Genomic DNA, 25,393 nt, shown 5'->3' with positions numbered 1-25,393 from the left:
GGCAGCTTGGAATTTGATGACGTAGCCCCAGAAGGCCACTGGAGAAAGCCAGGAAGGACTTGGAGGCAGCAGCAGGTAAAGCTCACCCAGGGAATGCACAGCACGGCACGTGCGTGTGCACCCATACACACACCACAGAATAAATGCAAAGAACTGAAAGAATTGAACTAAAGAGACCCTACACACACACACACACACACACACACACACACACACACACACACACACCAAGCAAACAGGTAGATTATTCTTCACAGCCTGTCTTAGTCTGGCATGGTCATGTGACTCCAGCGAGTTTAGAAGCTTCTAGCCTGGCTTGAAATGACTTTATCAGTCTGAAAGAAGTCACCATCTTCTGGAACAGCCACATGCATTGACCTGGCTAGTCACTACGCCTCATTTTCTGTACGGTGTGTGTGTGTGTGTGTGTGTGTGTGTGTGTGTGTGTGTGCATATGAACACGCATGTATAGAACAGAGATTCACACTTCCTCCATTGATCTCCACCATATCTTTCACAACGAGACAGGTTAGTTAGTTAGGTTAGACAGGTTAGACAGGTTAGCACTCGTCAACTGGTTAGTCAGTGAGCTCTGGGGACTGGCCTGTCCCCATCCTGCTGAAAGCCATGAAACCCAGCTTTTATCACTATGGGTCCTGGGGATCTCTCTGTTCTGGTTTCGAGGCTGGACTATAGCAAGCAGCCCATCCCTAGAGCAGTGGTTCTCAACCTCCCTAATGCTGTGACCTTTTAATACAGTTCATATTGTGGTGAGCCCAACCACGGAATTATGTTACTTCACGACGGTTATTCTGCTACTGTTACGAATCATAATGTTAAGTATCTCTGTTTTCTGGTGATTTTAGGCAACCTCTGAGGTCATCTGGCCCAAAGGGGTTGAGACCCACAAGTTGAGAACTGCTGCTGTTCTGGAAGTCACTTTGTTGACAAGGCTGGCCTTGGACTCAGATCTGCTTGGCTCCAGAGACCAGTTTTATCCACTCTATGCCACTGCCAGTGTTGTTTCTGTTAGTTTGAACCAAGTGCATAGAGAATGTTCACCTTACATCTGCAGGGAGATCTCCAGAAACCTGGAAGTCAGGTTTCATGGCTGTGCTCATGTTTCCCGGGTTCAGGTACACAGGCGATGCTGCCCCAATACCTGGGCAGAAGTAATTTAAAGGGCCAGGAAGTCGGAGACAAGAACTGAGGGGAGTAATCATCTTAAATTAGAAGCAGACCAAATGGAAAGTCTTATGATAAAAACTTTATTGTCTTAAATATCAAAGGTTTTACACATCACGTTTTCTTCAGAAAGTTCCTATTAAAGAAGAAAAATAAAATAAAGTGTTTGGATTATTCAGGGCTGACTTACATTTCAAAATATGACAAAAAAAAAAAAATCAAACTCAAAGGCATCTAGTGCGTTCAGCTGCAGACAGTCCTAACCAGTTAGCACACACAGCGACTGACCTTGGGATTCCTGAGTGCAGCTTATCAGTTCTCAGTTTTCCCAACTCTCAAAGCATCTGGGCATGGCTGGGTGGGCCACTGGCATGCAGATTTTGCTAACCAGACTAGATCTCAAAAGACAAAAAAAGTGTCAAAGCTTAAGGAGAAGCCAGAAAACCTCATGACACTCAGGCAACTGCAGGAAGCCAAAGAGGGCTTCCTAGTTACAATCTGTCAACTGTGGCTAGAAAACCAGGGAACCTTTACTGGGGGGTTGAAGCCATCGGGTCAGATTGCCATGGAGAGATCTGGATACAAATGCACTAATAGTTTCCCAAGGAAGGTACATGTAGAGGATTCACCCAACACAACAGATTCCCTCGGATGTCTCACCAGAGCGAACGCACGCCCGGGGGATACAGGGGGAGAGCACAAGCCTCGCTAGTCCGGTGGAAGAGTGTGAGTGAGGCCACGTGTCTTCCGGGTTATAAGGACTGCTCAGGGAGCCCGTGAACACACATCTGGCTGGCTCCTGTAGGAACACAGGTCTGTTCTGCAGGTCACAGACACACTCATTCAAGTTTGCAGGTTTCAAGCAACCAAACCCTGCCCATCACCTGACAGGGCAAAGGGGACACGCCCCTCACCCAAGTCAGCCAATCAAAACCTCCTTCGGCTGCTTAATCACCGTAAGAAGAAGTCGGATCTCATGCTCGGTGCCTTCCGGTCTGTGGTCCACACTTTGCAGGTAAAGAAACTCCTATGCTGATGCATCTTTTTCTTGGTAAGTTTGTCCCAGATGGTGTCCTAAAACTCACCCAGCCCCCCTCCCCCATTTCACAAGCCCCCAACCCTCACGTTTAATTACTGAACAACTTTTAAGCATATTTCCTAACCGGAAAGCTATGCTTCAGGGGTGCACACATGCGCTATCCTAAATGGAGGGTTGAAGTCTTGTGGAGCTGGCAGAGCAATCCTGCCTGCCCATCCCGACACCCGGTCACTTCTGCTCCGGATTCTCTAGTCCACACTGCACATCCTGCAGAGGCCTCGGCTGAGTTCTGCTCCCTGGGGGTTGGCGGGGATACACTCGCCTATCTTAAGTGCTGCATGGGACCCTGCGTCCTGAAGGGAAACAGCTATCCCCCCAGTTCCTTCACGGGACACCTCTCCTGCCCGTGCCTTCCTGTCCACAGCTTTATACACCAACTCCTCAGCATCTTCAGTTATTTCTACTAATCTTTTAAAAAAATCCTTTCTGTGCAGTGTTGGGAGTCAAACCCAAGGCCTTGTACATGTCAGGCAAGTGCTCTACCACTGAGCTACAGTTGACCCTCTACCCACTCTTAAGTGACAGGGTTTCATGTAACCCACGCTGACCTGAAACTCACTACGTAGTCAAGAATGACCTTGAACTTCTGATCCTCTCTCCTGTCTCCAGTGTTGGGAATTACGGGCACCCCGCACCTGGCTTATGCAGTGCTGGGGGCTGGGCTGAGGACTTCCTGCAGCTAGGCAAGCATTCTGCCTACCACCGTGCTATTGCCCTACACCCTCAACTGTTTTTATTCATTTTTTTGATTTAAGACGGTTCCTCTCTGTAGCCCTGACTGGCCTTGCACTTATAGCTTAAAGGTGTGTGGCACCACACCAGCCCCCAGTTGTTTAAAACAACACTAAAACTAAGCGCTTTAGAGTACAACTCTAGGTTTACAGTGTTGAATTCCATCATGGGCTTGATTTCTCCCCCTCCCAGTGGGTTCTAACCTGCAACCAAATAACAAAGTTTAAAAATGAAAGCATGCTACCTGGACATTACAGAGTGTGCCTACAACTTCGTGAACCCAGCCACTTTAGGATTGCTAGTTCAAGGCCAGTTTGGGCTGTAAGAAGTCTCCTCAAAAACAAAAGCATGCCAGGGCGGGGGTGGAATAGCATGCTAATAGGAAAAACAGATCTTAGTTCAAAACTGCCCCGTATCTCCCCGCTAGGCTGAAGGCTTCGAAGCCCAGGCTCCTGTCTGGTTTGGCTGCTGCTGAGCTACAGTCCATGCTTGATGAACACTGATGAACCCTTGCTCATGCTGCATAGCTTTGATGGGAGGAGTAAGATTTGGTCTCTCCCTATCACAGCACAAAAGGTGCAACAGAAAACAAGAAACACTAGAAACCATTTTTTGGTATACAGGATGCAGAAACTCCTATCTGGGAAAACCTAATGTTTGAAGCAGGCAAGGGTGAATCAAAGTGGTAAGGAGCCAAGGACCACATCTGGTGGCAGTCAGTCCTCTCCAGGAGGGCTGCCCTCTAACCTTTCCCCGATACTCCCACGATGTGATGCTTCTGCTATTCAAAAAAATTAAGGCACGAAAGAAAAGCAAGTACATCAAAGGCTCACCCCAAAGTCCTTACTGCGGCTCTACAGACACTCTGGGAGTCAGGTAATTCAGAGGGGATGTAGGAAACACCAAATGTTGTTATGTTAACTACTGAGAGAGGGAAATTACAGGGTTCTAGTCAGCCGCGGACTTTATTAAATCCCAAGACTGGCTTTTACTTTTTCCGGTGGTAAGGGTCAAACCTAGGACCTCACATGCTCCCCAGGAGTTCCACCAAGCCACACCCCTCGGCCCTATGGCGCTGCTAGTGATACACCAGCCAGTTGGGCCACATTGTTTATGCTCACCACAGGTAGCCACTGGAATGCGCTGAGTGAACTGGGCATTGCTGTGTGCACCTGTGATCCTAGCATCCTAAAGGCCGAGGCAGAGAAACTGCCATAAGCTTGAGGCCATCCTGGGGTATGGCGAGATCCTGTCTCAAAGAAAACACAAGACAGAAAAGGAAACTTGCCTAGACGCTCGTGTACCGCCCTGTCCAAGGCAGTTTACTATGTACAGAGTAGGAAGAAAAGCCACCAGGCGTGCAGGTATCTGTAGACACAAGAGCTGCTTTTCAACCTATGTAAAGTATTTATCAATCACCTTAGATTTGAGATAGCTTAGTATTTATTTATAGACATGAGCTGAAAAATTGAAACAAATTCTTATGGCTTCCGCTAGAGATAGAAAGCTGTAGAGAGGGACTAATAGGCAGATGCTACGCAAGCCAGTCATAAAGTCCACGACACCAAGTCCCCTACCCCATTCCTAGGCATCGTCTTGCCAGGATGTTTTGGGTAGACACCCAGGGCTGTCTCTCCCCTTTCCTGCGTCTAGAGATGACCAGAGGCGGAAGTCCTCACACACCACTAACCATCCACTAATGCTTCCTTTGCCAGGCACCTACTCGTGCCTTCACCCATCAGCATCTGGAGCTCAGCCCGCCAGAGGAAGGCTTCGGCCGCTGCAGGGGGCGGCCAGCACGTCCTGAAATGGCCCTTCCCAGGATCAGAGGGCCCTCTCTCCCGCCATTCAGCTTGAATCTTCAGTTTTACAAGGAAGTCCTTTGGTGCGTGAATGGAGACCGCTGCAGGAGGTAAGCAGCCACCACGGAACACCTGACAAGGGTCTGGCCCAGGAGCTGCCCTTGCTGTTAGTTACAGGTGTCATCTGGCTGGCTCAGCACTAGGTTTCACAATGATGTCATTGTACTCTTGGTAGAGTGACTAAGTAAAAGCTGACTCTGAAGTGCCACTAATGTGATGTTGTCCACAATGTCCTCTGTTCTAGAACGCTCAGTTTAAGCCAATCAATTAATAACAAATTCCTAACTTTATACAAACTTCAGACCAAAGGATTTTTTTTTTTTAAAATCTACTTTTGAAAAGACAGGGTCTCACTAATGAACTCAGATAACCACCTACCTCCTAGAGTGAAAGGTGTGTCAGCGTGCCTGGCCTTCGATTTTACTTATGTTTGACAGAGCTTAAGAATCAAAAGCAACTATCTGTTGCAAAAAAAACCACCAAAGGAACAATGGATTTGGCAAGTGCATCAAGCTCATTCAAAGGATTCCTAGGAATGCCTGTACAATCATTGGCCCATCAAACTGCTTCTAAAAATGGTTATTTTTAGACAAGTACATATGTAAAAGCTATTGTAAAGAAATCTTTTCCAGACTGGATTCTATAACCCAGCAAGGGCTGCTCCCCAGCAAGCATCGAGGCGGAGTCAGTGGCCACACCGACTTTGCATGCCGATCTCTTCTGCCTTCTGGGAGGAGTCTGTCATCAGTACTTCCTTCTGTCCACCCCACCCTGTAACCCCAAAGATTTTTGACTCTAAAATTCACCCCCTCCCCACCTCAAGCCAATGCCAGGCATCACTGCACTGCCTGCTCCTGCCTCAGGCTCTGCTCTGAGTCGGGTGACAGAATCCTGGGAGCATTGTCCTAGTGAATCACACATACATCTTTGGTGTAGAACAGGCAAAAGGCGGACATGCCGTGCTCATCTGACAAAGCATTTCTCAAAGATAGCTCGGCTAGCCTGATGTTCTGAGGGCCCGATGGAGAGAGCAGGAAGCCACAAGGCCATCCGGCAACCATGTCCTAATTCCAGAAAGGATCATGATGCTTGGTGTGACTTGCCACCATGTCACTGAAGTGCCTTGGCACACAAACAATGCAGCAAAAAGAACAGACCAAAGAACAGAGACCCCTGTAAGTGCCCCCAATGCTCCAAAACTCCTGAGAGATGAACCCGTCTGTGCTCCAGGACTTCAATTTTGATGGATTTAAAAAAAAAAAAAAAAAAAAAAAAGCTTTGAGAAAGGGTGGTGGTGGTGGGATAGTGACTTTTAGACAGAATCAGTTCAGAATTCAATTTCAACACTTTCATTTTAATGACTGCAAACTCTCATTCCAGAACCAGGAACTATCCTCAAAATCCTTTTCAAGAAGAGCAAGATTCGGGATTCCTGTCAGACACCTCAGACAACAGTTACTGTTCCAGGAGAGGATGCTCGCAAACCTATCTGGAGTGATTATTGCACAGTGGGGCCCATGGGACAGCGACTTGCAAGGCGAGAGCTGACACTAAAAAGGCCACAATACACAGCTACACATTCTGCCCCACTCCAGCTCAGCTCGATGAACACAAACATGGATCCTGCTGAGAAAAGAAACTCCTGAGGAAAGAAAGGGATGAAGACTGTACCAAGGCCACTGTTGTCAGAACTTCCATTGTTTTTCCACTGCCACGAGGGACGCTCATGGACTCTCGGTCCATGCACTGAGAGGACAGGGACAAAGGTTCTCCAGTGCTGTCTCACATGGCTCGACTGAACATGGGAACAACGTCTTAGCAGATGAGTTTGCACAGCCAGCAGGTTCCTGGTGGTCAAACCCCGATCACTGCCGAGGGTGTGAGATACCTCAACCCTGTCTCTAGTACACGCCCATGTTTGTCTAAGCCATTATCTTTAACTCACAGTCCTTGACACTTACAAATGGAATTACGACCACGGTTTCCCCTTCCCTTTTTAAATACAAGTAGCACCAAGTTTCACTCTCATGTGAATTTCCCCACGCCCTACCCATGGTCATGAAAGTATTTGGCAATCAGTCCACGAAGCAGCCTATGATGCACAAGACAGCCCAAGGTTTAAGCCCTCCCACTCACCCTATTTAAATGTCAACCCTGAGCACACAAATCAAAACATACAACTCTGGAAGTTATTCCCTTCTCCGTAAAACATACAACTCTAAAGTTACTTCTCCAGCTTCCTGTTACAGGCCATACCTGCACACAGCACAGCCAGAGCCACACGGGCAGCTCATCTGTCCTAGCTCCATAGGTGGCAGGCAGGCTCCTGACTCCTGCTTTCAAAGCATTCACTCATTCTAAAATGGTGTGCTATACACAAAACCATCCGCTTTATTCCAGAATACATCATCTTAATGAGAATAAAAAGCTTTTGTATGCACACACTGCCAATACAATTAAAAGGCCCAAAATTTAACAAGTAGGATAGACAAATTCATCAGACAAAAGATCATAAATTACTTTGGCCGGAAAAAAAATCTGGCTCAACATTTTGCTTGCAGATTTTCTACACATATTGTGTGTGTATGAGAGAGAGAGAGAGAGAGAGAGAGAGAGAGAGAGAGAGAGAGAATGTGTATTGAGCATATTTGTGTGAAAAGGGCTTTTTCAAAAGGAATGAGACTCGGCCTAGCCCACTTTCCCACAATTATGTAGGGACTACAATGTTCTTTGCTAACAAAACAAGAAGTGCAAGGTCTGCGTTCCCACCAACTCGATGCAAAGCCCCGAGAGCTTCCTGCAGAGTGAAGCCGGCACCAAGAATCCTGTCCACATCTGCAGCAGGAAAGACAAAGGGTGGAAGAGTGGAGGGAGTGGACAAGGACTGTGTGGTAGGTTGGTCCAATCCACCGAAGGGCAACACAGCTCCGGGGCAGACAGTGCTGGTCTCGGGCCTGTCTGGGCCCGGATTCTGCACATGCTCAGAAGGCTGACTGTGGGCCCCCTCCTCACCTGCTGCAAGCTCCAGTGAGCTCTCCACAACTGAGGTGCAGGGCAACTGCTCAGACAGTTTAGCCGAAGTCATGGCGACAGAACAGCTCTTCCTGACTGGCTCTGTTGATCTGGGGAGGCCTTCTTGGCCAGGTGACAAGCCATCACCTAGACCTCCAAAGCCAGTGGATGTATCATCCTCTCCCGCAGCATGGGGTGCAGCTCCTAAGATTTCTGTCTTTTCTGACTCAGAGGTGGCCTGGGGACAGGAGACTTGTGGGTGCTGGTCACTAGGGGTCAGATGCTCACTTTGGGCACTCCTGCCTGTAAGGTCTGAAATGCTTGTTTGGCTCTCAGCTGCTATTTCTGACTGACAGGTGATGTCCTCATGTGAGTCTTCTGAAGCTGGCTTACAGCTAATGACCAAAAGCTCATGTAGTTCTTTCAAGGCCACTGTGACAGATGAACAAAATTCTTCTGCTGACTCCAGAGAGGGCTGACCATGGCCACTGAGAGGGGAAGAGGAGCGGTCATCTTTGTTATCCATTGTAGACATTTCAACATTATCTGGGAGCTGCAAATCCCGAGTCAAGATGGAATGTTCCACACATTCACAGGAGAGGTTACACTGTGATGTTTCTACTTCCATAGAGGGATGCTCTGAAGTGAGATGTGACACACCAGGGCTCGAGATGACGTGCCTGCCTGTGGAGTTGCAGCTAGCGACTGGAGACTGTTCAGCTGAATCCACCTCCATCAGGGCTTCTGAGCAGGAGCAGCTACAGCGCCCTGGAGCTGGAAGACCTTCCTCTGCACTGAGAAGATGAGCGGTGCTCAGTAGTGCCCCACTGCCTTTCATCACAGCTTCCCAACGGACAGCTTCTTCCTGAAGCTCAAGGTCTTCTGTGTGACAGAGACACTCCCGGTCACGTGGAACACTCTGGGCTCCAGCCTCACTCTGCACACGCTCTGTTTCTCTGTGCTGCTGAAGGCCGTTCACTTGACTTGAGTTCTGATTTTCTGGATGCCAACTCTTTTCCTCCACAAATATCTGTGGCTCATGCGTCATAGTAGTTGTGAGAGATAAACTAGCATCCTGTCTTGTGTGGAGATAAACTCTGAGGCCCTGGGTTCTTTTTTCAGCAGATTTCTCCAGATTACCTGTAACAAATGCTTCGTCTGATGAATTATGCAAAGGCATAGCCAGACTCCGTTCTGCCGAGGAAGCGAGATCAGGGAGGACCTGCAGAGGAGGGTCTGTTTTCTTAGAGTTTGTCTGGAATTCAGCTGAAGCCTTTGTCGCCTCCACAGCTGGAGATCCAATGCTATTGGGGTCACTGGGCTTGATGGCGCAGACAGAAGCAGAGACAGAGCGAGCGAGACTCGTAGGGCTACCAACCTCAGGACTGTGCCCTGAAGGAGCTGGATGGTTGAGTCCTTCTGAAGTCAGCAATGATGGCGTTCCCAGTGAGGTAGATTCTTTACTGCTTTTCTCTATTAAAAGGAAAAGAAAAAGATTCGTTAGCAGACCACTAACTTATCAGAGAGTTGAATTCTCTATAGAATAAAACCAGGCCTTTTAATTTAGGGTCTCTCTTGCAAACATGATGCTAAAAAAATACACGAGGGGTTGGGGATTTAGCTCAGTGGTAGAGCGCTTGCCTAGCAAGCGCAAGGCCCTGGGTTCGGTCCCCAGCACTGAAAAAAAAAAAAAAAAAAAATACACGAATCTTTCTCATCGTGGTAGATTCATCTGTCACCAAAGCTCAAACGGGTGTGTCCGTAATAAACATTATTACAATTCCGCATGTAAAGAAAGAACTATTAATGTCTACTTCACAACAGTTGGGTCAGTGCTCACATTTAAAAGGTACTTATTGATATAATTATTTATTCCAGAAAGGCTCTCACTACACAGCCAGAGCTGGCCTTAAAGTTGAGAGTCTCCTGCCCAGCTTCTGGGATGCTGGACTGTGGGAGTGCATCACCACACCACACAGCTACTTCATTCACCAGAAGTAATTCTGGATGATTCTCATGACAACACCCCCTTTAAAAACAAACAAAGAAACAACAAACCAGGTCTCACTCTGTAGCTTAAGCTGGCTATCTCACTATAGTGAGCCCAGACAAGCTTTCAATCATCTGCAATCCTTATACGTCAGCCTCCTGAGCCCTGGGTTACAGCATGGGCCACCAATGCTGGCTTCAGTACACTTTCCATGTTTCAAGTGTGAGCACAGAAGTCCAAAAGCAAGCATGCTGGGGACAGAGCGGCACAACCCAGAGAAGTGGGGTTTACATGCCTGGGAATCTCTAGAAGACAAGCACGTAAACAGTGGATTTCATTTCTAACCAAGCTTTTACTGTAACTATGGACTTGTATTTGAGGCGACACTCCTGGACCTCAGGGTGGCCTCTGACTTGATGTATAAGGACGACCCCTGCCAGTGTCAGAGCTACAAGTGTGCGTGGTCACCATTCTCGTCTCTGTAGTGCTTCAGACCAAGCAGACCTCGGCTTACCCATGCCAGGAGGCTCTCTGCTAGTCCAACCACACCTCCAGCTCTGTAATGTAGTCTGCTGAGCCTGAGACTTGTGGCGTTTTCTGCTTTAGTCTGAGTGCTGGGATTACAACATGCAGAATCATACCCAGCTTCCAAAGGCTGTGACTCTGACACAGCACAACAGAATTAACAAGGACTTTATGGAACAGTGTGATAGTTTCCTGATAGGCAACAATAACTTAGAGTCACCCTAATTTGATTGCCCTTCAAACATGATGGGGACATCAGTGTGGACGCCACAGTGGTCCAAGTCCTCTGGTGCTATTAAAAACTAGCCTCTAACCACCATGATGTCTTTCATTAAAAATCATAGACTGCTATCAAGCTGGAAACACTGGCTCCTGGATTGTTAAATTCACTGCAGACGCTTTGTGCTGAACACTAACATCAGCTGGATTTCCACTCTCGAAGGCACAGAGAGCACGGTTACGATGTAAAAGTCACTCTAATCAACTAATGAGACCCTGCAGAGCTGCGTCAGAGGCTGGGCCATGCTCGAAGTTGGCTTCTCTTTTTGGGTTGAGACAGATCTCATGCAGCTATACTGTCCTTTCTGTTTGTTTTTCGAGAGTTTCTTTGTACTGGAACTCGCTCTGTAGACCAGGCTGGCCTTGAACTCAGAGATCTACCTGCCTGACTCCCAAATGCTGGCATCAAAGCCCAGTGGCACCACCTCAAGGCACTGACTGACTTCTTAAGGAACTATCTTACATTGGCTACAAATAGGATTGTTTTGTCTCTGTTTAAACTACGTCCTGTAAATACAGCAAGTCTTTAGGTTTTTATCCAATAATCAATACAGCCGACTGTGAAATACACTCAATTCTGGATTAATGCTATCATATAAGAGCGCACTGCAAAAGAATGTCCAGGTCAGCACCACAGCGTTCAGTGTCAAGGACCTGTGGGCCCCAAAGAAGCAGGAGCGGTGAAGGTGCCCTGGCAGACTGTACTCACTGTCAGAGCAGCATGTGTGCCATCCTCTGGCACTGAAACACTAGTACCACAGGGTTAGGAAAAATGCTAAGGGACAGCAACTATGCCCAATGTCCTTAAAATGAGAGAGAGAGAGAGAGAGAGAGAGAGAGAGAGAGAGAGAGAGAGAGAGAGAGAGAGAGAGAGAGAGAGGACTGACAGACAAACAGACAGACAGACAGAATGGATATTATGCTATAAATCTAATTACAACCAGCCTCCAAACCCTTATTTAAAAATTAGCAAGCGTATTATGTCAACATTTATTTTAAAGATGCTTTCACTATACAGTTCAGCTTGGGCTCAAACCTTGGATCCTCTTGTGTCATCGTCCAAAGAATGAGATGGCAAGAAAGCACAAGCAATGCCCAGGCCACCTATTACCACCTATGATTCTGGAGAAGCCATTTGGTTCAACTTCCCATTTCTGCTCAATAAAATGAAAACATAACCTTTTTATGAACTTCAAACATTTGAGGACTTCCAGCTTTTTTGAAAAACAAAACAAAACAAAAAAAACCCCAAAGGTTTAAAAAGAATCATCTATCTACAACAAATTGCTGGGACACCAACAGTCTGCATTCGCTTCTTTTCTTCTTCAGTGTTTTCGGCTCTCAGAGGTGGTAGGCACTCAATACTTTTCACTAAGATTCCCCCTGGACTGTTCCAACAGCCAGTCACATTTTAACAGAATTTATGCCATGTGTGCATACAGCAACATACGTATACATGTACATACAGGCTAGTTGTAACCAGATTGAACAGGACAAAGTCTTGAGTTTCCAGAATGATCCCAGACAGTTTTTCAGAGCACAGGTGACAACTGGACGGGAGGTTAATGTGGCGTCTATAAATACCTGGTCTGGGCCCACTCCAGCTGCAGCACACACACACTACATGCATCATGGCTTCTGACGCTCTGTTTGGATTAGGAAACAGACAAGCAAACGTGGGTTAACAATGCAAAACCACACAGCATGCAGGGCTGCAGTCCTCACTCCTTCCCATCTGTGAAACCAGGAGTCTCCACAGCGTGGCATCCCAAAGACTGTGGTGCTTCAACTCTCCGAATATAACCAGCACGGTGTCTGTACTCTGAAAGGATTACTCCACAGCTCTGCACACACTGGAGGCAAATGTGCCCCAGGCAAAGTCAATCCAGCAAGAGCTGCTCAAAGCCCGTTTTACACAGGTTAGTGAACCAGTATAGTAGCTTTCCAAATTCCTCAAAATATATATACATTTTTTTTTTGAGACAAGGCCTAGACATTCTGAGGATGTGGCATATGGGCAGGTGTCACCATTCCAAGCTCAAGACTCTCTCTCTTTCTCTTTTCTTTTCCTTCCTTCCTTTCTTTCTTCCTTCCTTTCTTTCTTCCTTCCTTTCTTTTTCTTTCTCTCTTTTCTTTCTTTCTTTCTTTCTTTCTTTCTTTCTTTCTTTCTTTCTTTCTTTCTTTCTTCCTATTTTTTTGGTTTTGTTTTTCAAGACAGGGTTTCTCTGTGCAGCCCTGACTGTCCTGGAACTTGCTCTGTAGACCAGGCTGGCCTTGAACTGAGAGATCCGGCTGCCTCTGTCTGTCGAGTGCTGGGATTTAAAGTGTTGGTCACCATCGCCCAGCTAAAGATTCATTTTTCTGAAGAGGAAACCAAGTATAAGCTCCACATGCTGCCTTCTTCGTGGCTGGCCAGCAGCAGACACGTCTGACAGCATCACTACTGATTTAGACAAGGGTGAAGACACCCTGACTAGCCAAAGAAATAATTTTTTGAAAATACTTTCATATTATATCCAGAATTATATAATTTTCATGATCCCAAGCAGTCAGTTCTCAAATAACTACCACTAGTGCAGAACCATTAGACTGTTAAAACCCTGCAGGATCAGCGTAGTCCCACATAGCAATAGCAAAGGCTGCATGGGAAACCTGGCCGCTCCATTTGCTGACTCTGCTTCGCTGACCGCGCACTTCATCCACGCCGTGTGTGCGGCAGGAGGGAAGCCGTTACTGGGTTAGTAACACTGCTGCCATCATGGCAGCTTGGGAGTGGGGGAAATAATCTCAGCGCTCCTGTTAAATTGCCAAATCACTGAGCACAGGTTAAGAAATGTGCTCACTCGAGCTGACCTTTCGAGAAGATTAAAATGATTGCTGCTAATTCAAACTCTCCTTTTTAAAATATACCTCAGTTGCAACCAAAACTCCAGATTACACAAAGTGCACCATGACCAGCTGGTGCAAGGCTCCACCAGCCACTCGCTCCCACTCCAGAGGGTCAGGGTGACACACTGTGGGTTCTCCAGGAAATGGGACAAAACCTTGTAGTTTGTTATTCAATTATATTATCTTTGTCTTGAGGAGAAAGCTATCCCAAGAGTTTGTACTCTAAGCCACTTTACCAGAAAGCAAAGCGAGGCTGTCCCATTGATGAACAACCCTAGCCCAAGGCTTCCCGAGACCTCACCTAAGAGTTAAGAAGTTTTTTCAAAATACACCCCGGAGTCACTGTTCTGCAACAGATAGGGGGTTTCAGCAAAGCTGTCTTGACTCATTTATCTCAGAAGCCTCTGTTCTGTCTTCAGACTTACGTGTTAAGGAGCCTGCTTTCAGAGGTCCCCTACCTCAGGGAACACAAGTATTATACTTGATTAATGCAAAATTACCCTCACCACTGGTTCTTCTCTGTGGGCAGCACTTCCGTGAACATTTTTACTATGGAGTCCCAGTGATAATACCTTCCATCAAAATCAAGAAAGAGGCTGGGGGTTGGGGATTTAGCTCAGTGGTAGAGCGCTTGCCTAGGAAGCGCAAGGCCCTGGGTTCGGTCCCCAGCTCCGAAAAAAAGAACCAAAAAAAAAAGAAAAAAAAAAAAGAAAAAAAAGAAAGAGGCTGGGAAAATGAAACATACTTTCTGGGAAATATTGCTGGTCTTGAGCATGTGTGCTTACTGTAGTTTTTCTTTATGGACAAAACATGACGTTTTAGAGGCGTCTACGTAAGCAACACCCTAATCCTGAGCACAGCACTGGGCTCTTCTTCCTCTTGTTTTGTTTTTCAGAAACAAGGTAGTCTCACTGTGTAGCCCCAGTGCCCTGGAATTACTAAGTAGACAAGCCCAGCCTGAAGCCATAGGTCCACTGCGCCTCTTGACTGTGGGGCTTCCTTCTGGACAGGGTGTGTCTGCACAGTCCACATCAGCCTGGACCTCCACGCACAGCCTAGGCTGGATCTGAGCCTGGAATTCTTTTGTTTCGGTCTCAGATGATGCTTTACACATATGTCCCACTCTACCTTTTTTTCTTGATCTGTTCAAATACGAGTCCTTCAAAGTTTTTATGATTTTTTAACAAAATATTTATTTATCTATTATATATAAGTACACTGACTATAGCTGTCTTCATGCACACCAGGAGAGGGCATCCAATCCCGTTACAGATGGTTGTGAGCCACCATGTGGTTGCTGGGAACTGAACTCAGGACCTCTGAGTAGTCAGTGCTCTAACCACTGAGCCATCTCTCCAGCCCATGATGGTATTTTTACTATGATGGTATGTATGTGTGGGCACGCCTAGGTTAGTGGGTAACTGTGGAGTCGGGGCTGTCCTTCCACTTTTAAATGGGCTCTGGTTTCTAGGCTTCTGTGGCAAGTGCCTTCCTTCACCTGCTGAGCCATGGAATGAGAAGGCCTGCCCACACTCTCTCCTCCTTTTTGGGACAGTGATTATTTTGATTATTTCCTCCCAAATGCTAGAATTCTAGGTGTGCACCACCACACCCGGTCTGTGTGGTACTGAGCCCAGTGCTTCCTTCATGTGTGTTAACAAGTTCCACTATGGAGCTGCACGTCCTGTCTGGTGGTACTGGTACTGAGAGATGGTGGAGGAGCTAACAGTGAACGCATCTTCTGCCGACCAGTGAAGCTGCATATACACACACGAGAAAGGCCTTTCCCTCACTAACAACACAGCTCTACTCAAATGGTCAATCCTAATACCTGCATCCTCAGCTGATTTTTGAATGGCTTCTGCTAATTCTTGGTCTGCAATTTCCTCTGGCCGTATGTCCTCTCGCCCAGTTCCATATGCCAAGCGAGCACACTCTGGTAACTCCCCCTCAGGAAGGAAGGTGGTCTGTGAGCCTGTGGTGCCAATCACCAGGACATTTTTCTTCAAGTCAATAGAACACTGCAGAAGAGAAAAGCAAAGGACAGCAGTGGATGAAGCAGCCTATAGGGAACCAAACTCTTGGCTCCACACTCAGTCAATAAAGAACACTGGGAGAAGAGACGGTTAGAAAATAAAGACATGGGGTTGGGGATTTAGCTCAGTGGTTAAGCCCCTGGTTAGGAAAGGCAAGGCCCTGGGTTTTGCCCCCAGCCCCGAAAAAAAAAAAAGAACCAAAAAAAAAAAAAAAAGAAAAGAAAATAAAGACATAACCTTACCATACACTGAAAACACCACTTTTATACTTCTGGCACAAAGTCTTTTATGTAATCCAGGATGGCCACCAGCTCGATTTGTAACCCAAGACAGCCTTGGACCTGTCCTCCTCCCGCCTGTCTCCAGGTGTGGGCTACTACATCCCCCTAGACCTGTTCCGATTTCAGAGAACGAGGCTCATTTTGAACCTTGGTCGAGGAGAGCTAAGAGTGGAGACGCCACCAGAGCCATCCAGGGCTCCCGGACCGAGGCTGGATCGCAGTAGAATGGCCACTGCAGTCAGTAGTGCTTTACCTGTGCAGTTACCCCCCCAGGCCCTCTTTGCTTCTGAGATAGGGTCTAGAGTCCAGACCATCCTTAACCTCCTGATCCATCTGCCTGAGGCCCCCAAGTGGTGGGATTACAAAGCCACTTTACTTCATATTTCTAGTACTCCTTCCTGTGTGTTTTATTTCTACGTGAGATCTGAAATTGACTGTGCCTATAATTTATGTCTGTAAAGTTAGAATATACCAGTACATGCTAAACGACAGCATGACACAGACAAATTAATAACCCAGGCTTCATTTATACAAACATACTCACTCCTTCTAGCTACAATGCTAAATCAATACAATACACAATGTTTTTCAAGGCTTTTTGTTTTTCGGGGCCTGAATCCAGGACCTTCCATACACCGGGCAAGCGCTCCTGACTCACCCGAGCACAGGGCATGAAGGTCCTGACTGTACATAACCCCTCCATGGGACTCAGGCTAGACTCAGTGTCTGTCACTGCTCAGCAGGCTCTACCTAGCGCTCTGCTACGAGCATGGTAGATTTCACGTCTAGATGAGGAACACAAGTATCATCACAAATTAATGTCCTATCAGGAAATTTTCCCTGTGTGAACAAAGCATTTTCATTTTTCAGCCTTTCAACCTCAGGGCTCCCTCTAGCTACTGTTTAATCAACATCTAAGAAAGGGATGACTACAGTAATTAAAAAAAACCCTCCTGATTTTCAATCAGAATCTTAAAATTACAACTTGGTAGAAGTGCTGGGGCTTGAGAGCTGGCTGAGCAGCTAAGCCCTTGTGCTCAGCTCTGGGAAAGGATGTCTCCGTTCTTCCCTCAGTGTCAGGAACCCTGAGAAAGAGGAGACAAATGGAGTGGGAGAGCCACAGGGGATGAGGACAGCAAGGAACAAGGCCCTCTGTGTCACCATGGTCACAGCTCGCAGGAACTCACAGAGACAAGCACAGGACCGAGTGGTGGTTTTACAGGATCCCTGGGACCTCTGTCCCTTGTGCCTGTGCTTTCTCCATTCCGGTTTTGTCTTATCAAGTCACAATCCATTGGAAGCCCGTCTGCTTTGTGATGGGAGGAGTGGAGAAAGGGGAACCATAATCAGGATATGTATGTTATGTGAAGAAAAACCTATTTTCCATAAGAGAACAAAAAGGAGCACTTGTTCTCGCAGCGGATCTTCTATCTCCAGCACCTCTGTGGTGGCTCTGTGGTGGCTCCTACCCATCTGAACCTCTCTCTCTTTACCTTCAGGAGCACCGGGCATGCTTGTAGTACCAACAAAACACACATAAAAATAAATCCGATTCTTTAAAGATTAAAACAAGTAATAAAACTGCTAATTATGTCAAGACAGACAAGACTTAACTTACCCCTAGAGGTTTTACAGAGAGATTTGTGCTGTTGTCTTTTTGTTTATTTGTTTTCCAGAGAGGGTTTCTCTGTGTAGCCCTGACTGTCCTAGAACTCACTGTGGAGATCAGGCTGCCCTCAAACTCAAGAGATCTTTCTGCCTCTCCTTCCCAACTGCTGGAATTAAAGGCATGCACCTCCAAAGCCCACCTTGTGCTGTTTTGAGGCAGGGTCACACTATGACTCTGGTTGGCCTCACAGATACCTGACACCTCTCTGTTCAAGTGCTAGGATTAATGCACACACCACCACACCCAACTGGGGGTGGGGATGGGGTAGACACAGGAGGGGCCCTGGAGTTGCTGCCCAGCCAGTATTGCCAAACTAGTGAACTCTGGGTTCACGGAGACACTCTCTGAAACAAGTAGAGACTGAGGAGGACACCTGTTGTCAACCTCTAGCCTCCATGCACATGTGTGTCCATGTATGTACACAGACACATACAAAAGCTCTTAATTACCTGATGCCGTTTAAGCATGTCCAGTCCCAGAAGCATGTCCATAGGCTGTTCTTCCAGAATCGAGAAGGAACATGCCAGAAAATCGCCTTCAATCTGAACCTGAGCTAAAGCACAAAGAAAAGATATTACTGATGCTGGCTTCACCAGCCCAGGGCAAGCTGTGCCTGGGCTTCTGGGACTCAGTTAACCCTCGAAGGCATAGCAATCAGACAGGCTGCAAAGTAAATGAAGGGACAGGACAGAACTATGTTGTGACCACCATCAGGACCCACACTCAGCGAGTGAGAAGAGTCAACACTGTGAGGATTAAGAAAATGGTAGCAATGAATTTAATTCTCTAGTAGTTACCAATTACTTTTTATATACTTATAAAAAGTCTCCTGGGCTGGGTGGCGGCGGCGGCTATGGCAGTGGCAGTGGTGCATGCCTTTGATCCCGGGGCTCAGGAAGCAGAGGTGGGTGGATCTACAGGGGCCAGCCTAGTCTACTGAGTGAGTCCCAGGACAGCCAGAGCTACACAACAGAACAACAAAACAGGTCTAGAGGGTAATTATGAGTATACTTGCACACACATTTTGCATAAGTTTCCTAAAAGTTGTAGAACCAGCATAGTAAACCTTAAAGTGAATTTCCATGCCAAAAAGTGCCTGATAGAATCAAGTTTCTACTTATCAAATCGGTCTGGTTTCCTTGTGATCTACTTCTCAGATTAAAAATTAGTTTATTAGGGGCGGGGGAGGTTTATCAGAGGGCTCAGGTTCAATACCCAGCATTAATAGGATGACTCAAAAGCACCTATAGGTTCAGGTCTAAGGGACCCATGCTCTCTTCTGGCTTCCATAGGCATCAGGCACACATGTGGTACAGCCTTAAATACAAGAAAACATCCATAAACATCTAATTTTTTAAAAAATTACTTTGCTACTATTAAGCAAAAGATAGTGTGACTATGTACTCAATATAAAATATATTAAACAACTATGTGCTTAGTTCTCAAATGAAGAAATAGAAAACCAAAGTATAATGAGGGAGCTCAATGGTTAAGAGCACTGACTGTTCTTCCAGAGGTCCTGAGTTCAATTCCCAGCAGCCACACGGTGGCTCACAGCCATCTGTAATGAGATCTGATGCCCTCTTCTGATATGCATAAAGACAGAACATTCATAAACATAAAACAGATGAATAAATAAACCTTAAAAAAAAGAGAGCACGGGCTGGAGAGATGGCTCAGCGGTTAAGAGCACTGACCGCTCTTCCAGAGGTCCTGAGTTCAAATCCCAGCAACCACATGGTGGCTCACAACCATCTGTAATGAGATCTGATGCCCTCTTCTGGTGTGTCTGAAGACAGTGTACTCACATACATTAAATAAATAAATTAAAAAAAAAAAAAAAAAAAGAAAAGAACTTTAAAAAAAAAAAAAAAAGAGAGCACTTGTGCTCTTCTGAAGGCCTTGATCAGTCCTCAGGTCTCACGTGCATACACATGGTATACACTTACAGACATACACCCATGAGTACAAATAAATCTTTAAAAAGGAAAGCCACAGTGTTATGCTTCCTATATTCGTTTCACCTGTCTGTCTCCCAACTATCTCAGTCTCTGGTTCAACCGTTAATATATGCAGACTGCTAGTATTCAGAATGGTACAGACTCCTAGCCAACATTACGTTGTTCTTGTAAAGTATCATTTGTCTTTTTGAGTACTGGAACTTAGATATATACAACCACATGCTTTCAAGGCAAACATTTTTCCCAAAGACAGGGTTTTTTCTGTGTAGTCCTGGCTGCCCTGGCCCCTGCTCTGTAGGCTGGCCTCTAACTCTGAGATTCCCCTGCCTCTGTCTCCTCAGCGCTGAAACCAAGGTGTGAGGCACCAGGTCCAGCTCTCAAGGCAAACTTAGTTTTGTTAGGTATCATGTAGCTGAGTTCAAGGTCAGCCTGATTTATATAACAAGGTTCAGAGCTACTAAAAAAAAATATTAAAAAAACAAAAACAATCCTGGCTGGAGAGATGGCTCAGAGGTTAGGAGCACTGACTATTCTTCCGGAGGTCCTAAGTTCAATTCCCAGCAACCACATAGTGGCTCACAACCATCTGTAATGAGATCCATGCCCTCTTTTGGTGTGTCTGAAGACAGCTACAGTGTACTAATACTCATTAAATAAATAAATCTTAAAAAAAAAAATCCTGTCTCAAAAAAAAAAAAAAGAAAGAAAGAAAAAGCAAAGAAAGAAGAGACAGAAAGAAAGAGAAAACAGAAGCAAATTTCAATCTTTCCATTTTCACCTTTTTCAGTTTTCCTTGTCATCTTCTATTCTAGTTCAAATGCTTTTGAGTATTTCTCATGCAGTCCATCCGTGAGCTCCTCAATGTCTAGCCTCCCCTGCCCTGCTCAGCTTACAGGCGCGTGTGACACTGTGTCCAGCTGAGTACTTCTGCCTCAGAGCAGCGCAAGTGCCGTGTGCACCTGCGCAGGTGCAGGTGTGGGCAGGTGTGTGGAGCTGGAGGGTGGCACTAAGTGTCTTTTCCTCTACTGCTCTCTCCTGTAGTCTGTGAGACAGGGCTCACCAGCCTGAGATCTCCTGTGTATTCTCAAACGTGCACAGCAAGTGCTTTGCCACATCACCCACCCTCCACCCACACTTGGGCTGTAATCCGGACAATTCATGTGTGTGCTGGGAGGCTGGTCTGACTTCCAATCCCTCTCTGTACACAGATATGCAGCTATCCCAGGATACCTCAGACTTCTCTCTTGCTCTAAGATCTCCATTTTCATTTCCAGAGAATGTAAATACCTGCTTGGTGATGACAGCTAGAAAAGGCAATTAACTGAGACCTGGTGGGTGTCCAGCTTTTAAACATTTGTTGCTCTTTCAGAGGACCCAGATTAGATCCTAGCACATACACAGCAAATCGCAACCACCCAAAATTCTAACTCCACAGGATCTGATGTCCTCTTCTGAACTCCAAAGGTATCAGATACAAATAGTTAAAACAAAAAGAAAAAACCAAAACAGTACACATAAAATTTAACAAATCTTCACAGAAATAGCAAGGACACCCCCCCACACACACACCCTCCCTCACATCTTAAGTAGGCCTAGCATTTTAAGTTAAGTCCCTGCAACACATATGGTCTGCATGCTGGGAACCATTCTTGCTATGTCTTACAGTCTACTTGAAGGGCTCTAGAATCACTATGAAACATATCTGTTATCAGTGCTTCTAGAAAAGTCTTTTATTTCTAGAGAATGTCCATTCTGAGGATCCACCAGAATATCTTGCCCCCCTCTACTTGAGACACACACACACACACACACACACACACAAATGTGGAAGACAAACCTAGCACAGGAGAACATTTTGACAGAATCATGTTGGAGTACATCAAGGGCTGACTACAGCCTATTGTGGAGTGTGCTGAGCATGTGCTAAGAGAGCTGAGAGGAGAGGGGGACACATAGCCCAAGAACACTAAGCATGCCCACAGCTAGATGACCACAGGGAGATCAAAATGCAGTGCCTAACACTGTGAGGAAAATGACCTTTGACCAACCGAGCTAGAGGGAAGGAAGTCACACTCCAGAGTCAGCAAGTGCCTCAGCACGTAAGCTGCTGCCACAAAACTCCAGCTGAAATCCAGTCCAGGGCCTTGTGAAAGGGCGAGCACCACCTCCCAGCACTGTGCTCTGACCTGCACAGGAGCAGGTGTGTGCAAAGACACACACCCACCTGCTCTCACGTACATGCCATGCCATGCCACGTCAACCAGAGGTACTGGGAAAGGACTTTGAAACTTACTAACCTAGACAAACCCTACTTAAAATAGCAGCGACCTGCCCGCCTTCACTCACCTAGATGCACCCTTCCAATAATCTTCTGCGTGCCCACTCCTTTGGCAATGCCAGCCCACCGACGGTCCACCAGTCTCATAATGTTACACCTTTCTGCACAGGCCTGGCTCATGATAGTCATCTGGGCACCTGGAGGGAGAGAAAAACACCAGAGCGTCAACATAAGCCACGTAACACCATCCTGCCTAGCCTTTCCTTTGTGTACTTTGCAAAGCTCCTGCTGTCCCTCCTGTATCCATCCTCATGTTCTAGATTACAGATGTGCATCTACACCCCAGACACTTAAAACCCCTTTTAGTTTCCACACCAGAATCTAACAAAGTACAGAAATCTGACTGAGAGAAATGAGTATATTGTTTATCGAGTAACTGAAGGAGACTTAACAACTTCACCAACAGAAAACAAGCTTCTCTGGAGGCAACCTTGTGCTGGGATACTACAGCTCAGGGGCAGACCACTTACCTAACCCAACATGGACAAGGACCAGAACCACTTTAGAAAAAGCTGGTCATGATGGCGCACACCTTTAATCCCAGCTCTCAGGAGACAGAGGCAGGAAGATTTCTGAGTTTGAGGCCAGCGTATTCTATACAGCTAGCGACCCAGCTCTAGGCCATACAGCTACATGAGACCTGTGTCAAACAAACACCACCCCCACGTAAAAAGGAATAAAAACAAAACCCAATGTCCTTTACTATTCCCCCAAATGAGAAATGAATGTAGAAATGAGTCCTCTTCTTTTGAAAGCTGAGGGCAGGTAGAACAGTTTCTTTTTGGCACAAGGTCTTACTGCAGCTCAAGCCTAAATAAAACTCACTCTATAGCTCCAGATTCTCGTTTCTACCTCCTCGGGTGCTGAGACTACAAACAGGCTCCATTAAGCCCCTATTTATGCGGTACTGGGTATCAGACTGGGGGCTTTGTGCATGCTAGACAAGCACGCTACCAGCTAGGCCGCCCCTAGCCTTGAGAGCACGTCCTGTCGGGGTGTGTGTACTCAGCTGTACCTGGCCATACTGAAATCTCTGTCTGCCCAGCCCCTCCCTTGGAAGCTGTCTCCTCCCACCTCACTTCTCACCACTCTGTAACTGTGCTGGGCACAGTTCAGTGTTGACTTCTGCTGTCTTCACTCTTTCCTTAAGCTGTCTCTGTAATGTCTGACCTTCCTTCTCACCACAGCTGTTGGAGGCTTGCACCCCTTTCCCCTCCTATGTGGATTCCTCTCTGGCTCTGAATCTGTACCATGTATGTGTAATTTAAAGCAAGTTTGCCACTCGAAGTTACTGAAATAGTTCAGCTCTTCCTCTGTCTGCCTGCAGTAACCCCACACCATGACCTCCAAATCATTTCTTTACCTGCCCTATAACCTTCGAAGGCTCCCTCTCTGTATAAGACCGTGTCAGGCCCCAGTGCCCCAGTATGAGGCCCACTGTATCCTGCTCATCTTCACCGTTACATTCCTCATCTCTTCAGACAGGGTCTCAGAGCCCAGGCTAGTTTCAAACTCACTGAAGCATGTGGATGACCTTAAATTTATGATTCTCCTGCCTCTACTTTCCAGTACTGGGATTAAGGTCTGTGCCATCGTGCTTAATTTACAGAGTACTGGATCAAACGCTGGCCCTCTCTACCAAGGCATCTGCCCACTCGCATTCTACTCTTACAGTTTCATCCATCTAGATAGCATTTCCAGGTGGGGATGATGTACCTATTCCTTCTGGCCTCCAGAAAAGACCCTTCCTTGCTCTTATCATCTGGGAGTTTCGTCTGGGCTTAGGCCCAGCTTGAGACTTGCTAACCAATCCTGTTGCCTGAATTCACTGTACATTGTGGGCAATAAGCACCAGCACCTTATGGGCAATGGTAGATATTAGGCATGAAAAAGGAGTGACTAACATATCACACAATGGTGGTGGTGTCTGCTTAGCCCTGGGTTCCACCCTGACCAACATGCATGCATGCACGCACGCAGGCATGCATGCACGCACGCAGGCAAAACTCCTATGAGGAAACTAAGATTCAAAAGTCCCAGAGTCTAGGCAATCTGGAAGGCAATTTTGTTCTCCTAGTCTCTACAAATTAACCTGGGAAAAGATGACTTAGCTCAACGCCCTGCATATTCTGCCTGTGGAGCAGTCTAACGGTCACTTCTGGAAATGTAACTCAGCCCTTAGAAAGTAATCTCTACACCCACCACAGCCACACAAAGTGCAGCACCTTTCTTCGGGGACTAAGGATTCTTTAGCATCACGCATAGCTGAGGCTGAATCCAAAGTCCTGTATTCACCAACAGTATGCCTGCAACAAAGACTCGATTTCTCTAGGCCTTCCTGTCCTCAGTCATAAAACAGGAACACACCATGGCACGTGATGGTCTGAGGTTAAACATAATGCAGTAAGATGCACTGAGCACACTGCTTGGTGTCCAGTCAGAACAGTCTGTCTGTCTCTCACATTTACAACCTGAAGCTCCCAAGATTTACCATTAAGCACTCAGCCCAAGGCTACCCAACACTAAATAAACAACTTTAAAAAAAGACTTATTTTTACATGTACGTATGTATGCATGCATGTATGTATGCATGTATGTATGTATGTATGTATGTATGTATGTATGTATGTACATTCAGGCATCTGAAGAAGCCAGAAGAGGACATTGCAGCTAAAGTTACAGAAGGCCGTGAGCTGCTTACTGCTTACCATGGGTCTTGGGAACCTAACTCTGGTTCTCTAGACCAGCGGCAAGTAAGTGCTCTTAACCACTGAGTCATTCATCTCTAGCCCCTTGGTAGACATTATTTAAACAGACTAATGAGCACATTTACTTCTGAAAATGTCATAGCCTCAAGACACAAACCATATGTACCAAGTGTGACACTCCCTAGAGTTCACACACGTTCAGTTTGTCTTGAGACTGTAATGTCAGCCTCTCATCACCCAGCCACTCCAGCAACTCGGGCTGCTTTGGCCTCAAAGAGATGGCCAGAATGGTGAGCATGATGACTCTCAGTCACATTCCCTAAAGCACTCACAATGAAGGATTTAAAAAGCAGAGTTGGGGCTGGAGAGGTGGCTCAGAGGTTAAGAGCACAGGCTGCTGTTCCAGAGGACCTGAGTTCAACTCTGAGCACCCCATGGTGGCTCACAGCCATCTGTAATGGGATCTGATGCCCTCTTCTGCTGTGCAGGCGCACAATCAAATAGAGCTCTTAGTTACACAAAGTAAATCCTAAAAAACAAACATACAGACAGACAGACACTGACGCAGACGTGGGGGCTCAGAAGCTGGGCACTTGTTGCTGTGGAGTGCAGGCGTGACTCCCAGCGCTCACACCGTGGCTCACCACTGCTGTGACTCCAGCTCCAGGAGTCTGATGCCCTGTCTGGCCTCTGTGGGCATAGACAGACTTGTAGGCAAGACATAAGAAATAAATAAAGTTTGAAAATAGGGTCCAGTTAGCCATGGGGCCCCTGAAGCTCGAGCAGCAAACCCCACCTCCTTGCCAGCTCTCTCAATGTTGGTGTTT

General features: G+C 46.6%; 2 protein-coding genes across 2 annotated transcripts in view; both read right to left on the bottom strand.

The window, feature by feature from the left end:
- Positions 1–6,216: 6,216 nt before the first annotated feature.
- On the bottom strand, positions 6,217–15,459 carry Rsc1a1 (regulator of solute carriers 1). Its single transcript, XM_032895116.1, has 3 exons — positions 15,405–15,459; positions 12,269–12,330; positions 6,217–9,363 (listed from the first exon to the last, which is right to left on the bottom strand). The coding sequence occupies exons 2-3, from the start codon at positions 12,315–12,317 to the stop codon at positions 7,586–7,588; spliced, it is 1,827 nt and encodes a 608-aa protein (XP_032751007.1). The 5' UTR covers positions 12,318–12,330; positions 15,405–15,459; the 3' UTR covers positions 6,217–7,585.
- The window catches only part of Ddi2 (DNA damage inducible 1 homolog 2), a 33,507-nt gene continuing 20,382 nt past the window's right edge, over positions 12,269–25,393 (bottom strand). The window contains exons 6-9 of the mRNA XM_032895119.1: positions 21,867–21,995; positions 18,009–18,112; positions 15,405–15,594; positions 12,269–12,330 (exon numbers count right to left, since the gene is read on the bottom strand). Coding sequence (XP_032751010.1) covers positions 12,314–12,330; positions 15,405–15,594; positions 18,009–18,112; positions 21,867–21,995 — 440 coding nt within the window. The 3' untranslated portion in view covers positions 12,269–12,313. The remainder of the gene's footprint in view (positions 12,331–15,404; positions 15,595–18,008; positions 18,113–21,866; positions 21,996–25,393) is intronic.

This window comes from Rattus rattus, chromosome 1 (assembly GCF_011064425.1).
Source record: "Rattus rattus isolate New Zealand chromosome 1, Rrattus_CSIRO_v1, whole genome shotgun sequence".
Lineage (NCBI taxonomy): Eukaryota > Metazoa > Chordata > Mammalia > Rodentia > Muridae > Rattus > Rattus rattus.
Note: the sequence above shows the minus strand (reverse complement) of the source record. Positions and strands in the feature narration are given on the sequence as shown.

Excerpts from the sequence above, each read along its gene's own strand:
- Rsc1a1 (XM_032895116.1), bottom strand. The coding sequence starts at position 12,317 with ATGATGCATGTAGTGTGTGTGTGCTGCAGCTGGAGTGGGCCCAGACCA. Across the intron at positions 9,364-12,268 it reads CTGGAGTGGGCCCAGACCAG|AGAAAAGCAGTAAAGAATCT; the intron begins GTATTTATAGAC and ends TCCTTTTAATAG.